The sequence below is a fragment of the Brachyhypopomus gauderio genome, chromosome 8 (assembly GCF_052324685.1).
Source record: "Brachyhypopomus gauderio isolate BG-103 chromosome 8, BGAUD_0.2, whole genome shotgun sequence".
Classification (NCBI taxonomy): Eukaryota; Metazoa; Chordata; class Actinopteri; order Gymnotiformes; family Hypopomidae; genus Brachyhypopomus; species Brachyhypopomus gauderio.
The window spans coordinates 20,208,141-20,230,395 of record NC_135218.1 but is presented as its reverse complement, the minus strand read 5'-3'; the positions used below and the strand labels follow the sequence as shown (position 1 = coordinate 20,230,395).

Genomic DNA, 22,255 nt, shown 5'->3' with positions numbered 1-22,255 from the left:
TTACAGCTGGAGGTCTGTTTAAGTATTTTATTGTCTGCTGTACCACAATGGATCTAATTGTTCTGTGTTTCTCTGTTCAAAGGAGTAAGGACTGGCTGCTGGTTGGCCACTGTATTTCACATCCGTTTTTGTAACTTTGAATTTGAGAAGTATATTGGGAGATGTTAGCCTTGTTAGACCTATCCTTTTTATCTCAGGGTTCCTTGTGGTATCAGACCGTTGGCTGAGCCTTGGGTATTTTTAGGCCAGAGTGTTGGGTGAGTGTATATTGTATATAGCCGGTGCTACTTTGTTTTTGTTTTTGTTTTTTGTTTTTTTTTTGGGGGGGGGGGGGGGTTGTTTATGCCTATCTTGATTGATTTATTTATCCACTCTGCCCTAACATTGATTTGCAGTGTACTTTCTTCTTTTTGGTTGGGCATATGTTGTGGAGTAGGTATTAGTGTTGGTTTGGTTTCACTTGCTTTATTAATTTATTTTGGTAGTGTGTGTGGTGTAGGTGCTTTGGGGCAGTATTTGTATTTTTTGTGTTGGGCAGAGTGGTATCACCCCTCACACCCTTGTATCTTTTATTTCCCTAATTGTCTTTTAGTACTATGGTTTAATGTCTTGTGTTTATAATAAACTTTGACCAACGCAAGATGGTGTTTAGCTCATTTATTTGAGCACTGTGCGGGGTCCCCAACCTATTACCTTTGGCGTGGCGTAGTCAGGGTGACGGAGAGGGAATCGGACAAGTGCCGAAGAGGGGTGGGTGGTATAACTCACACCTCATCTTACTGTATATAAAATCTCAATGTATTTAATCTCAGTGTAGCATATTTGAACTGCACAGTCAAAAGACACAATACAGTATAAAACTAAATTGGACTGTATACTTTTGTAACCTTGCATATATCTACAGTACACATTCTATATCTCACAAGAATAGTGAGAGCCACTGCTTTGTAGACCTTTAGCTCGTTATTGGGATATTTCAATGATGTCACAGTGCAGTCTGCTGAGTTTTTTTGAAATTGTGATAACTTATTTCCTTTTATTCATATGAGCATATTGGCATTTCTAAACTAATTGCATTTCAAAAAAAGTAAAAACCTGCATAAAGGTGTTTCTACAAGAGGTAATTCACTGTAGTAAAAGGCTTACCAATGAGAAATTACTAATTTAAACTACTCTTATCTCTACCTGATATGTAATTTTTTTTCATAACTGAAGTTATGAAAGTTATGAAGTTAACCGAAGTATGGATATTCTACCTTTTTCTGCTGCTGGGTGAATTTACATCTTGGAGAAATGAAAGAAGTGCTGACATAAAAGTGAAAACTGCTGCCCTAAAGGAGACAACAATATACTTTTCCCATTAGCCAAAATGTTAATTCTGGAAGGCAGTGTACATTCATTTTTTAAGTTTTGCCCTTAACCATGAACACATACTAACCTTTTTACTGTTATGCGAGGAGAACTGCATGTGCCAGAAGAGGCATTGAAGGTAAGTCTATTTAATATGTTTTTTCTTTACATCTTATCTTCATTCTAATTGTTTATGCAATCATAGACAGTTGCCTTGCCAACACATCACATAACATCATGTGTCATGTGCCAACAGGGGCTTATTACATTACAGTGAACATAACAAACATATAAGCATACATGAAAACATAAAATCCAACTATGTATTTTATATACAGTGTATTTTTATATGTATGTGTATATACAGTGTATACAGTATGTGTGTGTGTGTGTGTGTGTGTATATATATATATCTCATGATATGCATTATATGCAATATGCAAATATTTCTACTTCACATATCTAACTACAAAGGTTATGAATATCTTTATTGTCATTGTACAAGAACAATGAGATAACAGTGCTGCTGTCCATTGTGACGATCGCGGCAGGGTGTCCCACGAGTCCCACGTTTATAGCAAAAGTCACTTTAATCTTTGACAATAAAGCGCAGACAGCGCACATGAAGCACTATTACAACGAACGTGTCAGACTCAAACAAAGACGAGCACGGGACACTGCGCGAACGCACATTAAATAGACAAACCACATAAGTCCCACGTGATGACGAGACGAGCCACAGGTGAGACGGATTGACACAAGACGTAACCGCACCCACGGAGATCCACAGACGCAGACGACTAGACGTAGACAACATAAACACATGCCCAAAAGGGAGGGGTCAGGGGCTGTAACGTGACATCCATGAATCAGGAGAAATACAACATATGCACATATAATCCAAAAAACTCCATATGCACAGTAATAACACACAAGTAAAACAAAAATAAAATAGGAGTGTCAATAGTAGTCCTGAGAAGAAGTGCACATGGTGCAATGCAAATTTTTACCTATGGACAGACATCTATAAAAAGTGTGTAGGTATAGGACGTGTTCCTGAGGTAGAAACAGAGGTGTATACTGCGCAAATACAGCATTAGGCATTCCTGCAATGCTATAACTGCTAGCAGTTCTTAGTGTTATTAAAGTCAACATGTACAATAGCCATAATATTTAAATAATAATAATTAAATAATAATAATAATAATAATTAAATATTAATAAAACATTATAAAGAAAAAATCCTGTCTAAGAAATTATTATTTCCTATAAAATGACCTGTTCCACAATTATTGGCACCCTTAACAATTTCTTGGAAATAAATGTATTTGAACCATTTATGTCACTTCTACTGTAATTTATAAATTGGATGAAAGTATCTAGGAGCCTTTAATTAGTAATAAATCACTTCCTGTTCCCTGGGGTATAAACATGGTGTTACACAGAGGCATATTTATTTTACACACTCTTAAACATGGGAAAAACAAGAGAACACACTACTCAAGTAAGGCAGATGTGTTCAAAACATCGGTAACTGTGACAAACAAGCCTGAAAGAGGATGCAAGTGTATCTTGCCATCATGCAGAGTGAGAAGGATGGTAAGAAAACCAAATGGTAGCATCTTTGGGTTACGAGGTCTCCCTAACAGGGCTGATAGGACTGGCCTGATTTGATCTAATTCTAGTCAGAACTCTGGCTGTGTTTTGGCACCAAACACTTTAAGTGGGTCTGGCGTAACATCAAGGATGAGTACGCAGAAAAACACTTGATGCTGTTGGCCTGTTTCTCCTCCAAAGGACCTGTGATCCTTGTAAGGATACATGGGATCATGAACTCTTTGAAAAATCAGCACATTTTGAATCAAAATCTGGAAGATGGGTCTACAATTCTCAGATCTTTCTTTCATTATCTTTCAGCAAGATCTACTCAAAAATGTTTCACAAGGCACAAAATCAAGCTCCTCTCATGGGCATCTCAGTCCCCAGACCTCAACCTAATAGAAAACCTATGGGGTGAGCTGAAGAGGAGGGTGCAAAGTAGTGATTCTTGAGATAATGGACAAAACACGTCTGCCAGATAAAACTCAGACTTGGGGTTACAAATATTACAAATATATACAGTACAATATACAATATTACAGACTTGGAGTTATAAACCACTTCCATGGCCACAGGTGTATAAAATTAAGCACCTAGGCATGCAGACTGTTTTTAAAATCATTTGTGAAAGAATGAGTCGCTCTCAGGAGCTCAGTGAATTCCAGCGTGGAACTGTGATAGGATGACACCTGTGCAACAAGTCCAGTAGTGAAATTTCCTTGCTCCTAAATATTCCACAGTCGACTGTCAGCTGTATTATAAGAAAATGGAAGTGTTTGGGAACGTCAGCAACTCGGCCACAAAGTGGTAGGCCACGCAAACTGACAGAGCGGGGTCAGCAGCTGCTGAAGTGCATAGTGTGAAGAGGTCACCAACTTTCAGTAGAATCTATCACTACAGACATCCAAACTTCATGCAGACTTCAGATTAGTTCAAGAACGGTGCACAGAGACCTTCATGGAATGGGTTTCCATGATCGAGCAGCTGCATCCAAGCCATACTTCACCAAGTGCAATACAAAGCGTCAGATGCAGTGGTGTAAAGCACGCCACCACTGGACTCTAGAGCAGTGCAGGCGCGTTCTCTGGAGTGACGAAACGTGTTTCTCCATCTGGCAATCTGATGGACGAGTCTGGGTTTGGTGGTTGCCAGTAGAACGGTACTTGTCTGACTGCATTATGCCAAGTGTAAAGTTTGGTGAAGGGGTCTGATGTGGATAAACTTGACTGGCCTGCACAGAGTCCTGACCTCAACCCGATAGAACACCTTTGGGATGAATTAGAGCAGAGCCAGGCCTTCTCATCCAACATCAATATGTGACCTCACAAATGTGCTTCTGGAGGAATGGTCAAAAATCCCCATAAACACATTCCTCAACCTTGTGGACAGCCTTCCCAGAAGAGTTTAAGCTGTTCTAGCTGAGCTGTCCAAGCTCTCTCATGTTCATTGTCCATCTTTGAACAGGTTACTGGAAGTGTGTTTCGTGTTAAATGTTTGTTATCGACCAAATAAACTATTGGTTGAACACATCTTGACTTACGCACATAAACATGACAGAAACCTTTAGCCAAAGAAGAAGTAGATGTAGTAGATTTTACAATGTTAATCAGACCTGGGTATGCTACCTAAAAACCTAACAAAGAAATACTTCTGGAGTTGGGTTTAATGGAGGCATGTGAAACAGGTATTGTGTCACCACTGTAGATAAGGTGTTTTATGGTCATCGTTTTTATTTGAATTTCACAACATGTACCTGTTTCATGTTGTCTCAGCATGAAAAGTTCTCCAGGCAGCTTCAGCTAACAGTGAAGAGTAACACAAATCCTGAGAGCACAATGGCTGAGAGTGGTAAAGAGGGAACGATCAAACCTTCAAAACCATTACCCAAACAGGAAGATAAGATGACAGGTGAGATTAGCATAAACCCAGACTTTTCCAATATGTTTTACTTGAAGACCTATAACTGTCAATCTTCTCTCTTTGCTTAATGTCACAGGGCTTGCATCTTCAGGGGACATTGGAGTGGTCCCCAGAGGAACTCCTCTCTATGGACAGCCATCATGGTGGGGAGATGTAGATGATGAAAACTCAGCAAAGCATGATGCCAAGTCCTCTGACCGCAGACAATTCAAGTCTGACCCAGGTGAGCTCATGCAATGACGATTTTGTGTATTTGCTTAATCATACATTATGTATATATATTTCCATGAAATCACAGGTAATAAGGATGTAGTAAAGAAGCAGGTAGTTCCTGGGACCATGGCACAGAATTCTGCAGTGCAAGAACCCAGTTACTTTGAGATCCCCTCAAAGGAAACCTCTTCAGCAGGGATGGGCACTAATGAGAGATTCACTACAACTGAGGAAGGAGCTACAGTAACATCCACTGCTCCTGTACCTGAGGGCAGCAGCCATGGCCATGCTTCATTCACCATTGACTTTGACACAGTGGCTGCAGGGAAAGGGAAGAAGCGCAGCACCAAGGATGACCAGGACTGTCATGTGAGACCAAAGAGAGGAGCTGTGGAGGAACTGAGTGCCCTGCAGTCTGCCATGATTGCTGCAGAGGTGAAGGTGGCAGACTGGCTTGCACAGAATGAGCTACCTTTGTCATTGTCAGAATCTGTAGCTGAAGATGATGGAGATAGTGTGAAAAGTGATGTGCCTGTACAACTAAGGAACCTCAGAGGTACACTTCATTAGACTTTCCTGAGTGTATAGTGATAAAGGAATACAATGATCAATGTTTGTGATGTATTTATGCATGCAGTACATTATCTTAATTGCTCACCTATCAAGTATATAATCACATATTTGTACTTTGTGTTCTCCATCATTCTTTTTTTCATAATTTTATAATTTTTAGGCAGTAAACATGAGGATGGCACTCAGAGTGATTCTGAGAATGCCCCCAGTGAGCAGCTCAGCAGCCGGAGGGCCATTCTTCAGGACAAGCGAACAGTTTTTCACAAGACAGAGGGAACTTTCTCCAGAAATGAAGACAATTTCCAGAGAAACATTTCCAGAGAAACCTTTGTTACATTGAAAAAGATACCTCCAGTTGGGGGTGAGATAGGGCACCAAAGGAATTATCTATCACCATGCATGTCCAAGGCTATACCTTTCCAAAAAGAGAAAGATAGGACACAAGAAGACTCTCACAGGAGTCAGGCAGATGATCAAAGTGACAGGGGAACCTACACTATTGAACTGGAGAATTGTAACACAGAGGAGGAGAATGCCAGGCTCATGATTGACAAGGTACAGAATACATGACAGCATACATGACATGTTTGCTTGGGGAGCTGTATAGGCTTTATTATTATTAAACAGGGCTCCACTGAAACAGTGTTTCCTTACTGTGCAAATCACAATAAACTTTCAATGACAATAAACTCTCAATTACTTACTTTTGAAGGATTAAGATGTTAAATTATAAAACACGGTACACAGATTTGTGTGTTTTTAGGACTGGCAGAATAACAGCAAGCCTGTAATAGTTAAGGATTCATTATAATCAATAAAGCCCTCTCCAGTCCCTATTAAAGATAATGTAAATATTTCTGTTGTTTTATGGTTTTATGGTGTTATAGGTATTTGGTGTAGAGGATAACCAGGCTCTGACAAAGCTACGTTACACAGAACAGCAGAGAGACAGAGGAAATATTTGCCCAAGAGCTGGAGCCATAGATTCCAGATGTGTTGGCCAGGTGTGTATCGCCATTACTCTTCAGTGATTAAGGGCTTCGCAAATTAAGATGAATTAAGGAACATCACTCTTTCTGTTTTATGACTGGAGATTAAATGGATAATTAAAATTGATCTGACTCCAGAGTATAATTACAAATTATTTTTGAAATGCTCATTAGTCTATGATAAGAAAAAAAAAGTTGTCATCCTTGTTCATTAGTCTCTGATAAGCACAGCTGCCTGACTGTGTTTTTAAATTACTGTTTTATAATGGAAAATGTTCTCTACTGCAGAAAATGCAGTTAGACAGAATTAAGCAAATCAACAAAAAGGTCATTCTGGAAACGTACAATGAGTCTTTAAAGATGTAGGGTTACAATTTAATTGTTCTACTATTTTAACTGCAACAATCTAAGTAAGACTATGCAATATACGATTTAAATGATATTGTAAAACAAATGCCAAATAATTATTATATAATAAATAATGAAAGTGATAGTCCCCAGGAGGCATTTTAATGGTGATACTGTGTAACAACAAATCTCTTATTTTGAAATAAAAATCACACTGACAGACAGCTTCATCGTTGATGAAGGCCTGGAACACAGGAGGGGCCACACTGAGGCCATAAGGCATTACCCAGTACTCATAGTGTCCAAATATGGTACTAAACGCTGTTCAACTCAACGCCCTCTCTGAGTCTGACCAGGTTATATGTGCTCCTTAAGTCAAGCTTGGTGAAAATTTCACCATTGCAGGCACAGCATGAATTTGACATAAAATCACGTATTAAGCATAGAACATTTCAAAAACAAACCAGATAAATAAAAAATAAAAAAATTTCATTCTACATTTTAAGCCATCTACTTGCAGCCATTCGTGAGAAATCCAGCTTGATAGTTCTTGTTGTAAATGTCCATTTAAAAGGCAGGTTTATGGTGTAAGATGACCATGTTTTGTCACATAAAATTGATTTACTATCAAAGCATCAGTATCACACTTGAAATCAATAGACAAAATATGAACTTCATCGCAGAAAATTGCATAATCCTTTCCTTTGTCAAAAACAACAAGAAATTCGCAACCTATCAACGACCAGCATCATTTTGTGTAATCTGTTCCCGAATTGCAAAGCTACATCTGTTTACTCCTGAATTCCACGGTTGCTATTGGTCCATAGAGTGCTGGTGGCTTTCAGTGATAGCTTTTCACAACTCTCCCTGTTGAGGTGTGAAGGGGGAAGGGTAGTGGGCCTATCAAATAACTGCAAAAGTGAAAGTGACAAGCTGATGCCTTTGAATTGATCGACAACTGTGAAGGGATATGAAGGACACGGTTGCATTTGTGAGTATAAATAAGCAGTTGTGCATAAGAGAATGCATACTATATATTAGCTAAATATTGGATTATAAGCAGTATTAGAGCATTTAAGTACTGTAGTATTTACTGTAGTATTTTCCTCAGCATCGTTTAGGGTCTTAGCTAGCATAAACAATATGTACATACACTAAAATATGTAAAATATCTACATATATACTATAACATATGTACTGTAACACTATCATAAACATAATTGTTACAGACAAAAGTGATATAGCTTACTAGATAATATGCACAAGTAAGCATATGAATTCGCTATTATGCTAAGTCAAACATCATAGCATAGAGGGCTAGCATACAGAAAAAACACACAGGTTACGGTAGCAGGTCACAAATAATGTACTGTAAGCATCAAAATAAACCTCAAACATATATACTTACATTACATTATACATACTTAATAGATATATACTAACGGATGGAGAACGATGTATAACACAGAAAAACATTCTGTCACTGCACATGCTTACTTCCTTAATTCTAACAACTTCCTATCTAAACCAGAATCGATGGTATCGTTCCTTGGATCATTGTCATGGTACCACAGGAATCAAAGATAATCTCTGTGGTCTTCTCGTACCACGAAGCAACGAAACATGCTGGATAGCCATGGCAACAGCCACGGTTTCCTTTCTAAACCTTAACAGCACACTCAACAAGCTGTTGTTGAGGTCAGACTCTCTCCATCTTCCTTAGATGATTGAAGTTGGTGGTCACTGACTGACTGCTTGAAGACTGATTGTACCAGACTCTCTTTTTTATCAGTGAGCAATGTGTGATGAGGTTTGTGCTGTGGGGTGGGTGGTTGATGTTCTCTTTTACCTGGGCTTGTACCTGGACTTTACCATGGACCTGCTGGTACATGGCACGAGATAGGACAACCTTTTTAAAGATATAGGTTCTGAAGGTGTTCATTTAGGATGGTCTGGGCGTGGCCCGGAGGTACACATCACCAACAATGACCCACCCTGAGTTGTGTCTTTGAGCAAAAGGGGCATCATGTGGACCATTAATCTGATCCTGCACCTTGTGCACTCGCAATATATTCCTTCCCAATAGCACGAGGATTTTGGCTTCTGGGTTGAGAAGAGGAATCTCTCTGGCAATGCGTTTTGCAAGGTGTCTTTGATGAAGAGCTGTGGTCGAGGTGGGGATTTCAGAGCAATTGTTTGGGACCTGGTTGCATTCCAAAAGCATTGGAAGACATAGACGAATTGCTTTATCCACTGACTCAGCAATGAACACATGGGCCTTTCCGCCAGCCGTCTGCTTGAGTCCTGCACACATCTTAAGTGTGTAAGGTTGTGCGTCTCCAACAATGTCGAAAAGCTTGAAGAACTCGGTCCTAGCCAATGACTAATTGCTCTGGTCATCTAATATGGCGTACATAGGCTTCCACTGTTCGCTACGTCATTCAGGGAACACTTTGACAAGGCATATTTTCGAGCATGCTCTCCTGCTCACTCCGTCTCCACACACTTAGGGGGTGTAGGGGGTGACCTCATCCGACTCCCCGGTGGGAAGATCCGACCTTGACCTTATAGGAGCCTGGATGGATGAAGTGCAGGCTTGGAGGAACCCTACCTTGTAGTCTGTGTTAGGACCACACCGTCAGTCTGCTCTATCATTGTCATCTATGTCTGCAACATACAGCCACAGTTCCTGATTAGCATGCTCACACTGCTCATTGGTTTGGGGGTGATATCCCGATGTGAGAGAGACAGAAACACCCAATCGGCAGCCCACACCTGTGAAGTGAATTGCACTACACAGTCTGAGAGGATTTCTTCTGGGACCCCAAAGTTGTGAAAAACCTTCAGGAATAAGGAATATGGGTCTGTGTGGCACTATGAAGAAAATAACATGGTAAGTCCACTGTCTGTTTTTAGTTATCAGAAATGTATGCATTTAGCTCATGATTTCATATGAAGCTTTTAGTTGAAATCACTGGTATGAACTACTTCATTCTTAGGGAATTATGAAAAATAGAATACAAATTGATTAAATTACATATTTGTATTCAAAGGTACAAATTAGGCTGACACTAAGTGGGCTGCCTAATTGAGGATGGGTTACCTTTTGAGTATTGGTCCTTCCAAGGTTTCATGCTAATCCCCACCTAGGAGAGTTTTTTCCTTGCCACTGTTGTCCCTGTCTTGTTCATTAGGGATCTGGACCCATGTGACAATGTGCTATAAACAGCACGATATAAACAATTTTGACCTTGACTTGTTACAAATCCAGACATCAGTGGTGACACAGTGAAGCATAGTTCATTTATGTTTCCATCATAGTTCATCATGATCATCTTTGCTTCCCAGTTCCCAGGCAATTCACACCAACCAGTAGACTCAGCTTTCCAATAAGGTGCTGAGGGATGAATTTTTTTATTTTGGTCACAATTAAGCAATTTCTTTGACTTGCATAACTCTTCTGTCATGGCACTCTTTACCTAAGTATCTCTTTACTCCATCATTGAGAGACAAATCATTTCTTGTGTGACAGGCAGACGAAATCAAAGATCTTACAAGAATTTAAGATCCTTGTATTTAATTTAAGACTTTGGGGAAGCAATATAACAACACAAATAATGCGTTTTTATTTTCTGCAGACACATTGGATGCAATTTTGGATGCAATTGAACACTCCCAACTTAAGTCCCATGTTCGGGTCATGACCCTGTTGCATGGTTTTGGAAATTTCTTTTTAACACAGAGTGAGGCATGCTCTGAAAGACAGAACATGTACGTTTGTGGTGGGGTGTGGAGCTAGACAAGAAATTGTCAAATGGTCCATAGTATTTTGAACAATTGTATTTTATTTCTCACTTTCATGTCTAAAATGAGAATAAAAAGAACATAAAAATAACTGACTTCATGAGCTTGATTTTGGTTAAACACAGTGTTAGCCAGAGGTGGGACCAAGTCAGTGTTTTGCAAGTCTCAAGTAAGTCCAAGTCTTTATCCTCAAGTCCTGAGTCAAGTCTCAAGCAAAGACAGTCAACTCAAGTCAAGTCTCGAGTCAAGACAGGCAACAGTCAAGTCAAGTCCCAAGTCTGAAACTTGGAATTTCAAGTCCTTTCGAGTCTTTTTTTTTTACAGGCACCAACGCTTTACGATTGCTACGCTGATGCGTTTCTTTACTCGTTTTGTTAGTGTCCGCCAGCCAAAAGATGACAGATCATTTACATTTTATCTTCTCTTAATTACATAAATGTACTTAAACAAGAATGTTTCGTTACATCATTTTACATGAAAATAGCAAGCTTCATCGTAAGCAAGATGCTGTCATTACGAATGTGTAAGGAATGCCACCTGATCTTCCCTAACCAGCCTCACCTGCCCCTCATTACCACGCCCCCTTTCAGTCACACTTATACACCTTCCCCAGCACGTCTCAGTCGCGAAGTATTGCCGACTCATGCCGCGTACCAAGCCGTTCTATTACCTGTCTGCTCTCCTGTGTTCTGACCCTCGCTTACATCCCCGACCTTGTCCCCTGCCTAGTCCCTCTGTACCTCCTGACATCTGCTCCCCCGGTATGACCCTGGACCATCCTGACCACGCCAAGAAAACGCTGTTACTTATCCTAGTACTCGTGATTCCCCTGCCTGTTTCTGTATCAGCGTCTCATTTCAATAAAAGCGGTATTCTTCCGCATTTGGATCCCTCTCTGCCTGGTCAATTCGTAACAGAATGGTTATTCTAAACATTTGGATAAAATGTTTAAATATAGACTAATAAAAGGTTAGGGTTATTTTTTTCATTGTTTTCTGTTATTGTGGGGTCACGGTGTACTATTGTTACCTGGAGATTCAGTGGGGTCACATATTCTGATGGCTGCCGTCAGAATTGGTGACCCCAGTTAAAAAGGCTCACCTGTACATGCCATTCATGATTTCTTTGTTGGCTGCAATGGTGAGGGGATGGTAAATCTTGTTTAAGTACATTTATGTAATTAAGAGAAGATAAATGTAAATATAAACATCTGTCATATTTTGGCTCGTGGACACCAACAAACGAGTAAAGAAAGTGCATCAGCGTAGTTTACGTAGCATTCGTAAAGCGTTTGTGCCTCTGAACAGAAACTGTGCAATAGCGCCCCCTGTGGTCACAAAACTCGATGGTCACAGAATCTGGTGTAACGCTGGTGTAACGTTCTGCGCGGAGCAGAACACGGAGGCGGACACAAACGCTGAGAAGAGCGAGATTTATTGCAGGACATACCATAATCGTCGTCGTAGTAACAGGCAGGGGTCGCAACGGGAGGGCCATCAAGGTTAGACAGATACAAGGGCATTACGAACAGAGAGTACACGAACCAAGGCAGGGCAACACGAAACAGAGAACATCCAAACAATCAAAATACCAGAACATCCAAACATCCAAAACAACCGACAAGGGACACTCAGGGATTATATATACACACAGAACACCAAACAAGGATCAGGTGCAAACAATGACGACAGGGGCGTGGTAACAACGAGGAATCAGAGACAACGAGCTGGGCGGGATAAACAGGCAGGGAATAACAAAACCACGAGGAACAGAGACGTGGGGGTGACAGCGGGGAGAGGGGGCGTAGCCATACGTGACAATACCCCCCCTCAAAGCGTGCCACTCCTGTCGCGGAGACAGGAACCACCGGGCTGACGTCCTCGGGGGGCGGAACCACCGGGCTGACGTCCTCGGGGGCGGAACCACCGGGCTGACGTCCTCGGGGGGCGGGACCGCCATACTGACGTCACCGGGGGGCGGGACCTCCATACTGACATCACCGGGGGTCCGAGCCGGCCACTCCTGGGTTGAGTGGCCACTACTCCCCCCCAAAAAATTCTTGGGCGTCTCTAGGGGAGAGGCTGGCAGGATCAAAGGAGGGAGGAGCTCCTCAGGGTAGGCGACGACCTCATGCGTTGTGGCAGCGGGGCTCTGGACCGGGGGCGTGGTCTTCCTCCTTCCCCGGTCTGGTCTGCGCCTGGAAGAACATACAGACACAACTGCTTCTCGGTGGCTTTCATTGTGACTCCACCTCGTCGGAGGTATCGGGAGCTCACAATGGCTTTTGAAAGCCAACCGAGAGCCAAGCCAACGCTCGTCTGCACATTCATTCCATCTGCCCGAATCTCGCGCTACAGGTTGCTCCTCCCTGTAGCGTGTGTGGAGTCGGGCAGACACGTAGCGCTTATCAGGGAGCTCGTCGCTAAATCTAGAAACCGAAAGTGATTTCGCCTTGTTTTTACAGCGACGAGACTCCCCTGTACCCACAGCGCAAGGGGAATTCCTGTCTCTGGTTCGTTCACACTGTAATACCGGAGAGTCGAACCGAATTAAACCAGCCAACATCTCATTACAGCGATTGAACTTACCAGAGTCTCGCTCTCTCGCTGTGTCCTCGTAAGGTCGGTTGTTATGTAACGTTCTGCGCGGAGCAGAACACGGAGGCGGACACAAACGCTGAGAAGAGCGAGATTTATTGCAGGACATACCATAATCGTCGTTGTAGTAACAGGCAGGGGTCGCAACGGGAGGGCCATCAAGGTTAGACAGATACAAGGGCATTACGAACAGAGAGTACACGAACCAAGGCAGGGCAACACGAAACAGAGAACATCCAAACAATCAAAATACGAGAACATCCAAACATCCAAAACAACCGACAAGGGACAAGGGACACTCAGGGATTATATATACACAGAACACCAAACAAGGATCAGGTGCAAACAATGACGACAGGGGCGAGGTAACAACGAGGAATCAGAGACAACGAGCTGGGCGGGATAAACAGGCAGGGAATAACAAAACCACGAGGAACAGAGACGTTGGAGTGACAGCGGGGAGAGGGGGCGTAGCCATACGTGACAGCCGGTCTGCGTCAGAAGGACGGAAATGAAATTAATGGGGCGCACTTTATAAATATTAATATGCGTTTTAAAATTTAGATTTGGGGTAAAAAAAATCAAGTCTTTGCAAGTAAACAGGTTCAAGTCCAATTCAAGTCCCAAGTAATTGGTGTAAAAGTCCAAGTCAAGTCTAAGTCTCTGAATATTTTTTCAAGTCAAGTCAAAAGTCTTAATATTAATGACTCGAGTCTGACTCGAGTCCAAGTCATGTGACTCGAGTCCCCACCTCTGGTGTTAGCAGCAAAACAACTTTCATTACCCATATCTCCAAAGAGCAGAGTTGGGTAGGAACGCATTACATTTACTCCGTTACATTTACTCAAGTAGCTTTTTGGACAAAAATGTACTTGTAGGAGTAGTTTTAATATGAAAGACTTCTACTTTTACTTGAGTAAATATGTGGTGAGAAAAACGCGACTTTTACTCCGTTACAATCGGATTTTCGCCGCGCGCTACCGTTACTTTCGTTTTGTAAATAATTCGTCTTTTCAGTGAGAAGACTGACCAACGTCTCGTCACCCGAGTATGAGTATGAGTGACCAATCAAATGAAGCCGGTCAGTCACGTGATCACATACGCAAACTTTCTTCACCGTAGCAAGAAAGTGACAGAAAAACCTCCCGAACATCCCTGACCTCACAGCTAATGTTTACATTACAAACGTGTAAAAGGACAAAAGGACAGCTATATAATGCGCTGCAGGGTTGCCAAGTTTTCAAGATCACTTTTAGTGAGATTTAAACCGGGGTGGGGGTGGGGGTTTGGGTGGTGAACGTAAATTGTTGACGGGGGGGGGGGGGGGGGGTGTAAAATGGACACAAATTAAGTATTATATCGCGATCGATCGATCGCCAGTGGTTGGCGCCAGAGTGAACTAGTAACTCATTGAATCATAGATGTGGATCAGAGGTAAATAAACTAGAATTTTTTCGGCGTGAGAAATCGGATGTGTGGCGTGTAAGCATGTGAAGACGGTCAAATGCGTGTGTCTCACGCTCAATGCGTGAGAGTTTGCAACCTTGGCGCTGCCAATTGTGTCTGCAAACGTGTGGACATTTCAGCCTACAAGAACTCAAATATGAGGAAACACAATGCAATAAGTTTGCTTTATGTATAATTTTGTGTAATGCCAGGGCTCTCAAGTCTCACGCATTGAGCGTGTGACACACGCATTTGACCGTCTTCACACGCTCACACGCCACACTTCCGATTTCACACGGCGAGAAAAAAAAATCTAGTTTATTTACCTCCGATCCATATCTATGTCGCCCTCCACTGGCGATCGATCGCGATATACAAACCCCCACCCCGCTCAACAACTTACGTTCGCCACCCCCCCACTCAACAATTAACGTTCGCCACCCCCCGTCAACAACTCTCACACTCTGACATGAATCCAAAACTTGAGAGCCCTGGTAATGCTATATCTCTGAGGCATAACGTTTGTATGATGTAATTATTAAATGTAACGCAGTGCAATACTAAAAACCAGTTCTCACACTGATTGTACACACTAGCAATATAGGATGATTAAGTCTGCTACAAATTGATTCAGTTGGTGTCAAGTTGTAGCTACACGTATTGGCTGACAGTCTCATCAGTTAGTGCCTTTGTGGAACACATTAAAGTTACACAGGCCTAATAAATAGGAACAAACAAAAATACATATTATTTATAATAAATAATTTATATATATAATATTTATTTATAATAAATTATTTTTATCATTAAAAGTCATTGTTTTCCGTAATTCAATTTCCCATGATGTAATTTACTGACACGAGATAGTACTCATGCATTTACTCACTACTTGAGTAGCTTTTAATCAAAGTGCTTTTTTACTTTTACTCAAGTAATTTTTTGGGATGCATACTTTTACTTTTACTTGAGTAACATCTGGTTCAAGTAACTGTACTTTTACTTGAGTAAAATTGTTGAATACTCTACCCACCTCTGCCAAAGAGCAATGTGGCAAATTATTCAGAACAAAAGGGAAAAAACTCATTTTGGTTGACAATTATTATTTATTACCTTCACTGAATCTTGCTGCATCTTCACATAACATCTGTAATATCAAACCAACAAATAGAAATCCATAGACCAATGGTCATAGTAAGTTTTTTTAAGTTCTCACAAGCAAGAGATCCATTTGCAATTATGCAACTTTGGAAGTTGTCAACAGTGTCTCTTAAAATGTTGTCTACAAGGGGGCAAATAATTCCCAAATTGGGAGACAAATGGCTTCCTTAAGAATGGTGTATTTAGTTAATTTGGACACTGGTACATGGAAATTGTTCACACATGACTATGACTATTACCTGGAGAGAAGCCAGAAAGAGGGAGTGGTTTGTTGTGAGTGTGTGTGTCTGGGTGTGGCCATGGGTGTCTCTCCTGAGGACTTTGGAGTTTTTCACACTCCATTGCTGTCCAACCAGAAGTCCACATATTATTTTTTAAAGCTAATTTTTATATACTGATCTTCCCATTAGGTGTTGCCTGATGATCTAGTTGTGGTAGGAGGTCCAAGGTGGGTCTCGCAATGGGCCAGTCTAGCTGCAAGTCAAATACGGACAGACCCTGAGGGATCTGGGGGGGAATCTACTCTGTTTGCCGCTGATGAAAAAGGTTTGCCTTTCTGAATGTGCAATAGTTTGCATATTTTAAAATAATGTATAAAAACTGCTAGAAACAAGATAATTGTTATTTAAAACAAAAATAAAGTTTTATTTTATGGTTCCTCAGGTAATAACAGTGAAACAAGGATTACAAGAGGTACCAATTCCTTTGGTTCCTCATGTCAGTCAGAGCCAAAGAAAACCCACCTTCAGGTTCTCTCAGAAAACACTAAAATGGACACAGTGGCCAATGAAGAAGAGTGCTCAAAGCACAGACACAACACACCCTCATCTCAGGCCCAAGAGCTACAGGAGAAAGCAAGCATGCTCCATGAAACTTATCGAACTAGGCAAAGAGTGACAAGTGTTGCTCCATCAACATTATGTAAGACTAGGATGAACAAACAAACTACAACTAAAGGCCATGAGAAGGAGAATAACATCTGTCAACAAATACCCTGCACAAGACCTGGAAATGTAGAAAAAAATAATGAAAGTGGGAGTCGGATAAGTAGGAAAGAGGAAAAGGAGAAGTCAGCAAAGCCCTTGATAAGGCAAGAAAGCTTCACAGTAGAGAGAACCAATGTCAATATCCCCCTGGAGCTCATCCCCTGCATTGATGATCTCCATACAACAAACCAAAGTAGGGAAATAGGCAGCAACACTGAGAACATTGATCCTGCTATTTTGCTGAAAGACTCAGAGGCTGTGACACTTTTCCTGGAAACCACTCTTTCAGACCTGGCAGACCCACCCAGCTATTCCCTAGAGGGTTCAATCTCCCCAGAGTCTGATATCGATACCACCAGTACTGTGAGTCAAGCGGGAGGAGAGGCTGGATGCAAGAAGAAAGTCAGTCGACCAATTCGTGGCATATCTAACAAAAACACCAGTGGCACAAAACTTAAGTCTCATTCTTGTGCACAAGTTCGTTCACAATCTCATACTTGGACGTCTCTTGACCTGACAGATGATGACGTTAATGTCTCTCTTGTGAAAGATCTGCCAGCCGCAGAGCCTGTCAGATTAAAAACAGAAACAACAAGTAGCAGAACCAAAGGAGCAAAGACAAAGACAGCAGCTGCTGCTTTTTCTTCATCCAGACCAGCTTCACTGCCACAGCCAAGGCCCACTCGTGCATCTCTACTCCGTCGTGCTCGGCTAGGAGACAGTGCAGATGCAGACCTTGCTGATATGGATCGGATGTCTGTAGCCTCTGAGGCATCTTCTGCGAGTTCTGCCTCCAGACCCTCAGCCAATCGCAGGACTCTTTCTCGGATAGAGGCACTGGCCCAGCCACGGAAGCCAAGAGTTAGCTCTCCTTCAGCACGGAGTGACTCAGAGGCCACGTCAAAGCGGACCAAGACACTTGTCTCTCGCCCAGGTTCAGATGGTGCATTACGATTTGGGCTCCAATCCACAGCAATAAGTGGGTCAAGAGCTAGAGCCAACAGCGCATCCAAACTGCCTGATAAGTCAGGTGGAAATTTGCATGTTCACAAAACCCCTGTTGGTAAGTTAGCAAGCATGTTGCATCTAAAGTAGCATGTAGATTTAAATGTACACTTAACTCAGTGTTTTATCTCCTTGTAGCTGGTGGAAGGTGGCGGCGTGTGCCTATTGATTATGCGTCCACATCAGAGGATGAGTTTGGCTCTAACCGCCACCCAACTAAAAATACCTGCCCACGGCTGATGGCTGCATCTGCCACCCAGCTGGGTGGATTGGCACCTGCCACACCAAATCCAGTTGGAATACCCTTGCCTAAACAGCAGTCCAGTAGAGAACAGGATGACTACATGAAGGACTGGACAGCCCACAGTGAGGAGATTGCAAGGTAAAATGCTGTAAAAACATTTTTTCCAGGATCCCTCCAGTGTTTTTCAACCTAAATTGTGTTTACAGCATCTGTATCTTTTCTATTATTTTTTATGGTTATTGACCATTACTGAAGTGATAAATAGATACTTTATGAAAAAATGAAACACTAATATAATCATAAGCATACCGTCTTCTGTAGCCCATTCAAGGAGAATCTACATTTATCAAAGTAAGAAATATCAGCCATGTTATTTTAATGATAAATACTGACACAATATAGACATATATTGCATTTGAATCCAAAGCACTTTACAAATATTATAGAATAACCTGTTTAGTCACAATTTTCTTGATTGTTAGTAAATAGTAATACATGAATTGTAGTTTTAGTAATCCTATAATAAAATTAGTAAACTATACTATCAAATTGTATGTGACGGGTAGGGTGAGCGAAAATAAATGGAAGCGATCACGCCAAGTCTCAGGGAAATAGGATGGTTTAATATGTTAAGTGCGCAAACCAAAACCTGTGAACTGATCCGAATTAAGGATATAATAACCAGCGGTCAACTGGTACAAAGACAAGACATATATAGACGAACAAACGGCCCACCTGAGGGACGAACACAACACCACACCCACAGGACAAGCTGCTGCTGTAGACGGGGGCGACCAGTAGGGGGCCGCCGTACCGTGACATTGTAATTGTTCATGAATTAAATTTTACTAAACAATAAAATCAAAAATTTCTAAATGTGATAGTTATTACCCCAATATAACTTTGGGGTTATTTTTTAACAATTTATACAAAAATTTATGCTAAAGTTATGTCTATAAAATATGTCATGGGTGGAACACGTATGAAAAAATTAAGCCAATTCGCAGCCTCAAGAGAAAACAGGTATTTAACAAAAAATAGGTGAAATAACTGAAAACATGTTTTATATTCACTGTGTTGATTTCTAATTGAACAAGTTGGTTTCAAAGAAGTGTGGTTGACTTGGAGTTACATTAAGTTTTCCCTTTATTTTGAGCATGTGTTTACAGTTGTGATCAAATTTATTCAACCCCCACTGAAATAAAGTGTTTTGGCCAGTTTGACATTGATTTTGATCATTTCAGTCATCTTATTTACAATTATATCAAAGAGGCACTTATAAATTAGACAAACATAACATAATATTTATGATGGAATAACCACAAATGTCTTTACTGTGCTCACATCATTATCAGTTTTATTCAACCCCCTAGTGACATTATTTTTTAGTACTTAGTACAACATCCTTTTCCAGTTATGACAGCTTTCAAGCGTGAAGCATAGCTTGACACAAGTGTCTTGCAGCGACCTATGGGTATCTTAGCCCATTCTTCATGGGCAAAAGCCTCCAGTTCAGTCACATTCTTAGGCTTGCGCACTGCAACTGCCTTCTTTAGGTCCCACCAGAGGTTCTCAATTGGATTTAAGTCTGGTGATTGCGATGGCCACTCTAGAATGTTCCAGCCTTTCATGTTCAACCATGCTCTAGTGGACTTGGATGTGTGCTTCGGATCATTGTCCTGTTGGAAGGTCCAACGTCTCCCAAGCCGCAGGTTTGTGACTGACTCCATCACATTTTCCTCCAAGATCTCCTGGTACTGAAGGGAATTCATGGTACCCTGCACACGTTGAAGCTTTCCTGTACCATTAGAAGCAAAACAGCCCCAAAGCATAATTGACCCCCTGCCGTGCTTCACAGTAGACAAGGTGTTCTTTTGTTCATAAGCCTGGTTCTTCCTCCTCCAAACATAGCACTGGTCCATTGGCCCAAACAGTTCTAATTTAGTTTCATCTGACCACAGTACACTGTTCCAAAACCTTTGTGGCTTGTCCACATGACTTTTGGCATACTGCAGTCGACTTTTCTTGTTCTTTGGAGTCAGCAAGGGGGTGCGTCTGGGCGTTCTGGCATGGAGGTCTTCGTTATGCAGTGCGCACCTTATTGTCTGAGCTGAAACTTCAGTGCCCACATCTGACAGGTCTTTTTTCAGTTCCTTAGCAGTCACGCGGGGATTTTTCTCCACATTACGCTTCAGGTAGCGCACAGCAGTCGCGGTCAGGATCTTCTTTCTGCCACGACCAGGTAACGTTTCCACTGTGCCCTTTAACTTGAACTTGCGAATGATACTTCCGATAGTGTCTCTTGGAATATTTAACAACTTCGCAATCTTTTTATATCCATTGCCATTCTTGTGAAGAGCAATAACCTCTTCTCTTGTCTTCTGGGACCATTCTCTTGCCTTCACCATGCTTGGAAACACACCAGTAGATGTCTAGAAGGAGCTGAGTATCACAGTCCTTTTAAATCTGCCTAATTGGTGCTTATCATGCTTGATTGCTGCTCGTTGACATCCACAGATGTTTTCAATACCTGATGGAAAACACTGGAATGAACCTCTGTTCTTAGGAGTGGTAGTCGTAAAGGGGTTGAATAATTGTGTCAATGAAGAAATCACAAAAAGGCCATTTAATACTTTATGACAAAAAAAATTGATGCTATCTTAGTTGCATTTAGTTCTTTAACAAGTCCTTGTAAGATTTCATTATGAACACAATTACAAATGTGCACTGAATTCCATAAAACCCTTCGCAGCATTGGGGGTTGAATAAATTTGATCACAACTGTATGTGTGTGTGTGGGTGTAATGTAAATTTAGTATATACATTTCATGTACCGTGACAATACTCAAGGCAAATTGGCCCTGAATCTTCAGCAAGACAGTTGGTTAGGTGCTCAGGTGCTAGAGATAATCAAAGAAATGTTGTGTCGGTGGTGCTCTGTAGACATCAGGGTCAGTCGTGAAAACAATGGAAACAGGCAACACACCAAAGGAGTGAAAAATGGAGTAAGAGGTCCTTTATTAAAACGATGGACCTGCCATAACTCTGCCTACCGGTTTTGGTGAACAATTCACCTTCAACAGGGCAATAAACTCATGGCACATAAAAATACACAAAGCTTATAAGGCACAGATAGGGTGATGATGTCAAATGTCATATCCAATCCGAGGACACCTTCCTCCTGGGACCGTACCATCTGATACAGGTGGGGGAGAGACTAGTCCACGCCAAAATCAATACAGATGAAATGCTGAAAAAACACCCAGTAATTAACAATTTACAGGAAACACTTGAAATCTACCTCATCATTGAGGCCAGGATATTTGTCAGCTTGAAGTCTGATAATCCATCTGGTTTCTTGTTGTGTCAATTTTTTAGGTCGGTCCCCTCCTCTAGTTAGGGGGACCACCTGTTCAATACCAATGACACTGATGGCATGAGTGGTTCCTTCTGGGGCGAGAGAGAGGTGTTTGGCCATGCTGTAATCCTTATTCTTTTTTCTTATTGCATACTTGTGGCCCCATAAACGATCGCGTAGCCGTCTTCTGGTCTGCCCCACATAGAAAACGCCTTATAAGCTTTGTGTATTTTTATGTGCCATGAGTTTATTGCCCTGTTGAAGGTGAATTGGTCACCAAAACCGGTAGGCAGAGTTATGGCAGGTCCATTGTTTTAATAAAGGACCTCTTACTCCATTTTTCACTCCTTTGGTGTGCCTATTTCCATTGTTTTCACGACTGGCCCTGAATCTTATTGATCTTCTTGACACATATTGATCAAGTGTCACGGTACAGCCCCTGACATGGCTCATCTCATGATCACTCGGGGCTTACGTGATCTGTCTATTTAATGTGCGTTCACGCAGTGTCCCGTGCTCGTCTTTGTCAGAATCGTATATGTCAATGTGTAAGTGTTTTACGTGTGCTGTCTACACTATTTGTACATTGAATAAAAGTGACGTTGGTAGAAAACCATCGGACTCGTGCCTCGTCCGTTTCCCTGCGCCCAGCGTCACAGAAAGAC

The 22,255-nt window shown here is 41.6% G+C and overlaps 1 protein-coding gene across 11 annotated transcripts in view; it reads left to right on the top strand.

The window, feature by feature from the left end:
• Window positions 1-22,255, top strand: part of cep170ab (centrosomal protein 170Ab) — a 43,514-nt gene that overhangs the window by 10,949 nt on the left and 10,310 nt on the right. For 10 of the 11 annotated variants that reach the window (XM_077015229.1, XM_077015230.1, XM_077015226.1 and 7 more), the window contains 9 exons: window positions 1,434-1,489; window positions 4,722-4,857; window positions 4,946-5,092; window positions 5,168-5,638; window positions 5,816-6,210; window positions 6,543-6,659; window positions 16,408-16,543; window positions 16,661-18,046; window positions 18,127-18,370. In XM_077015229.1, coding sequence (XP_076871344.1) covers window positions 1,434-1,489; window positions 4,722-4,857; window positions 4,946-5,092; window positions 5,168-5,638; window positions 5,816-6,210; window positions 6,543-6,659; window positions 16,408-16,543; window positions 16,661-18,046; window positions 18,127-18,370 — 3,088 coding nt within the window. The remainder of the gene's footprint in view (window positions 1-1,433; window positions 1,490-4,721; window positions 4,858-4,945; window positions 5,093-5,167; window positions 5,639-5,815; window positions 6,211-6,542; window positions 6,660-16,407; window positions 16,544-16,660; window positions 18,047-18,126; window positions 18,371-22,255) is intronic. The other variant, XM_077015236.1, reaches the window with a different exon arrangement.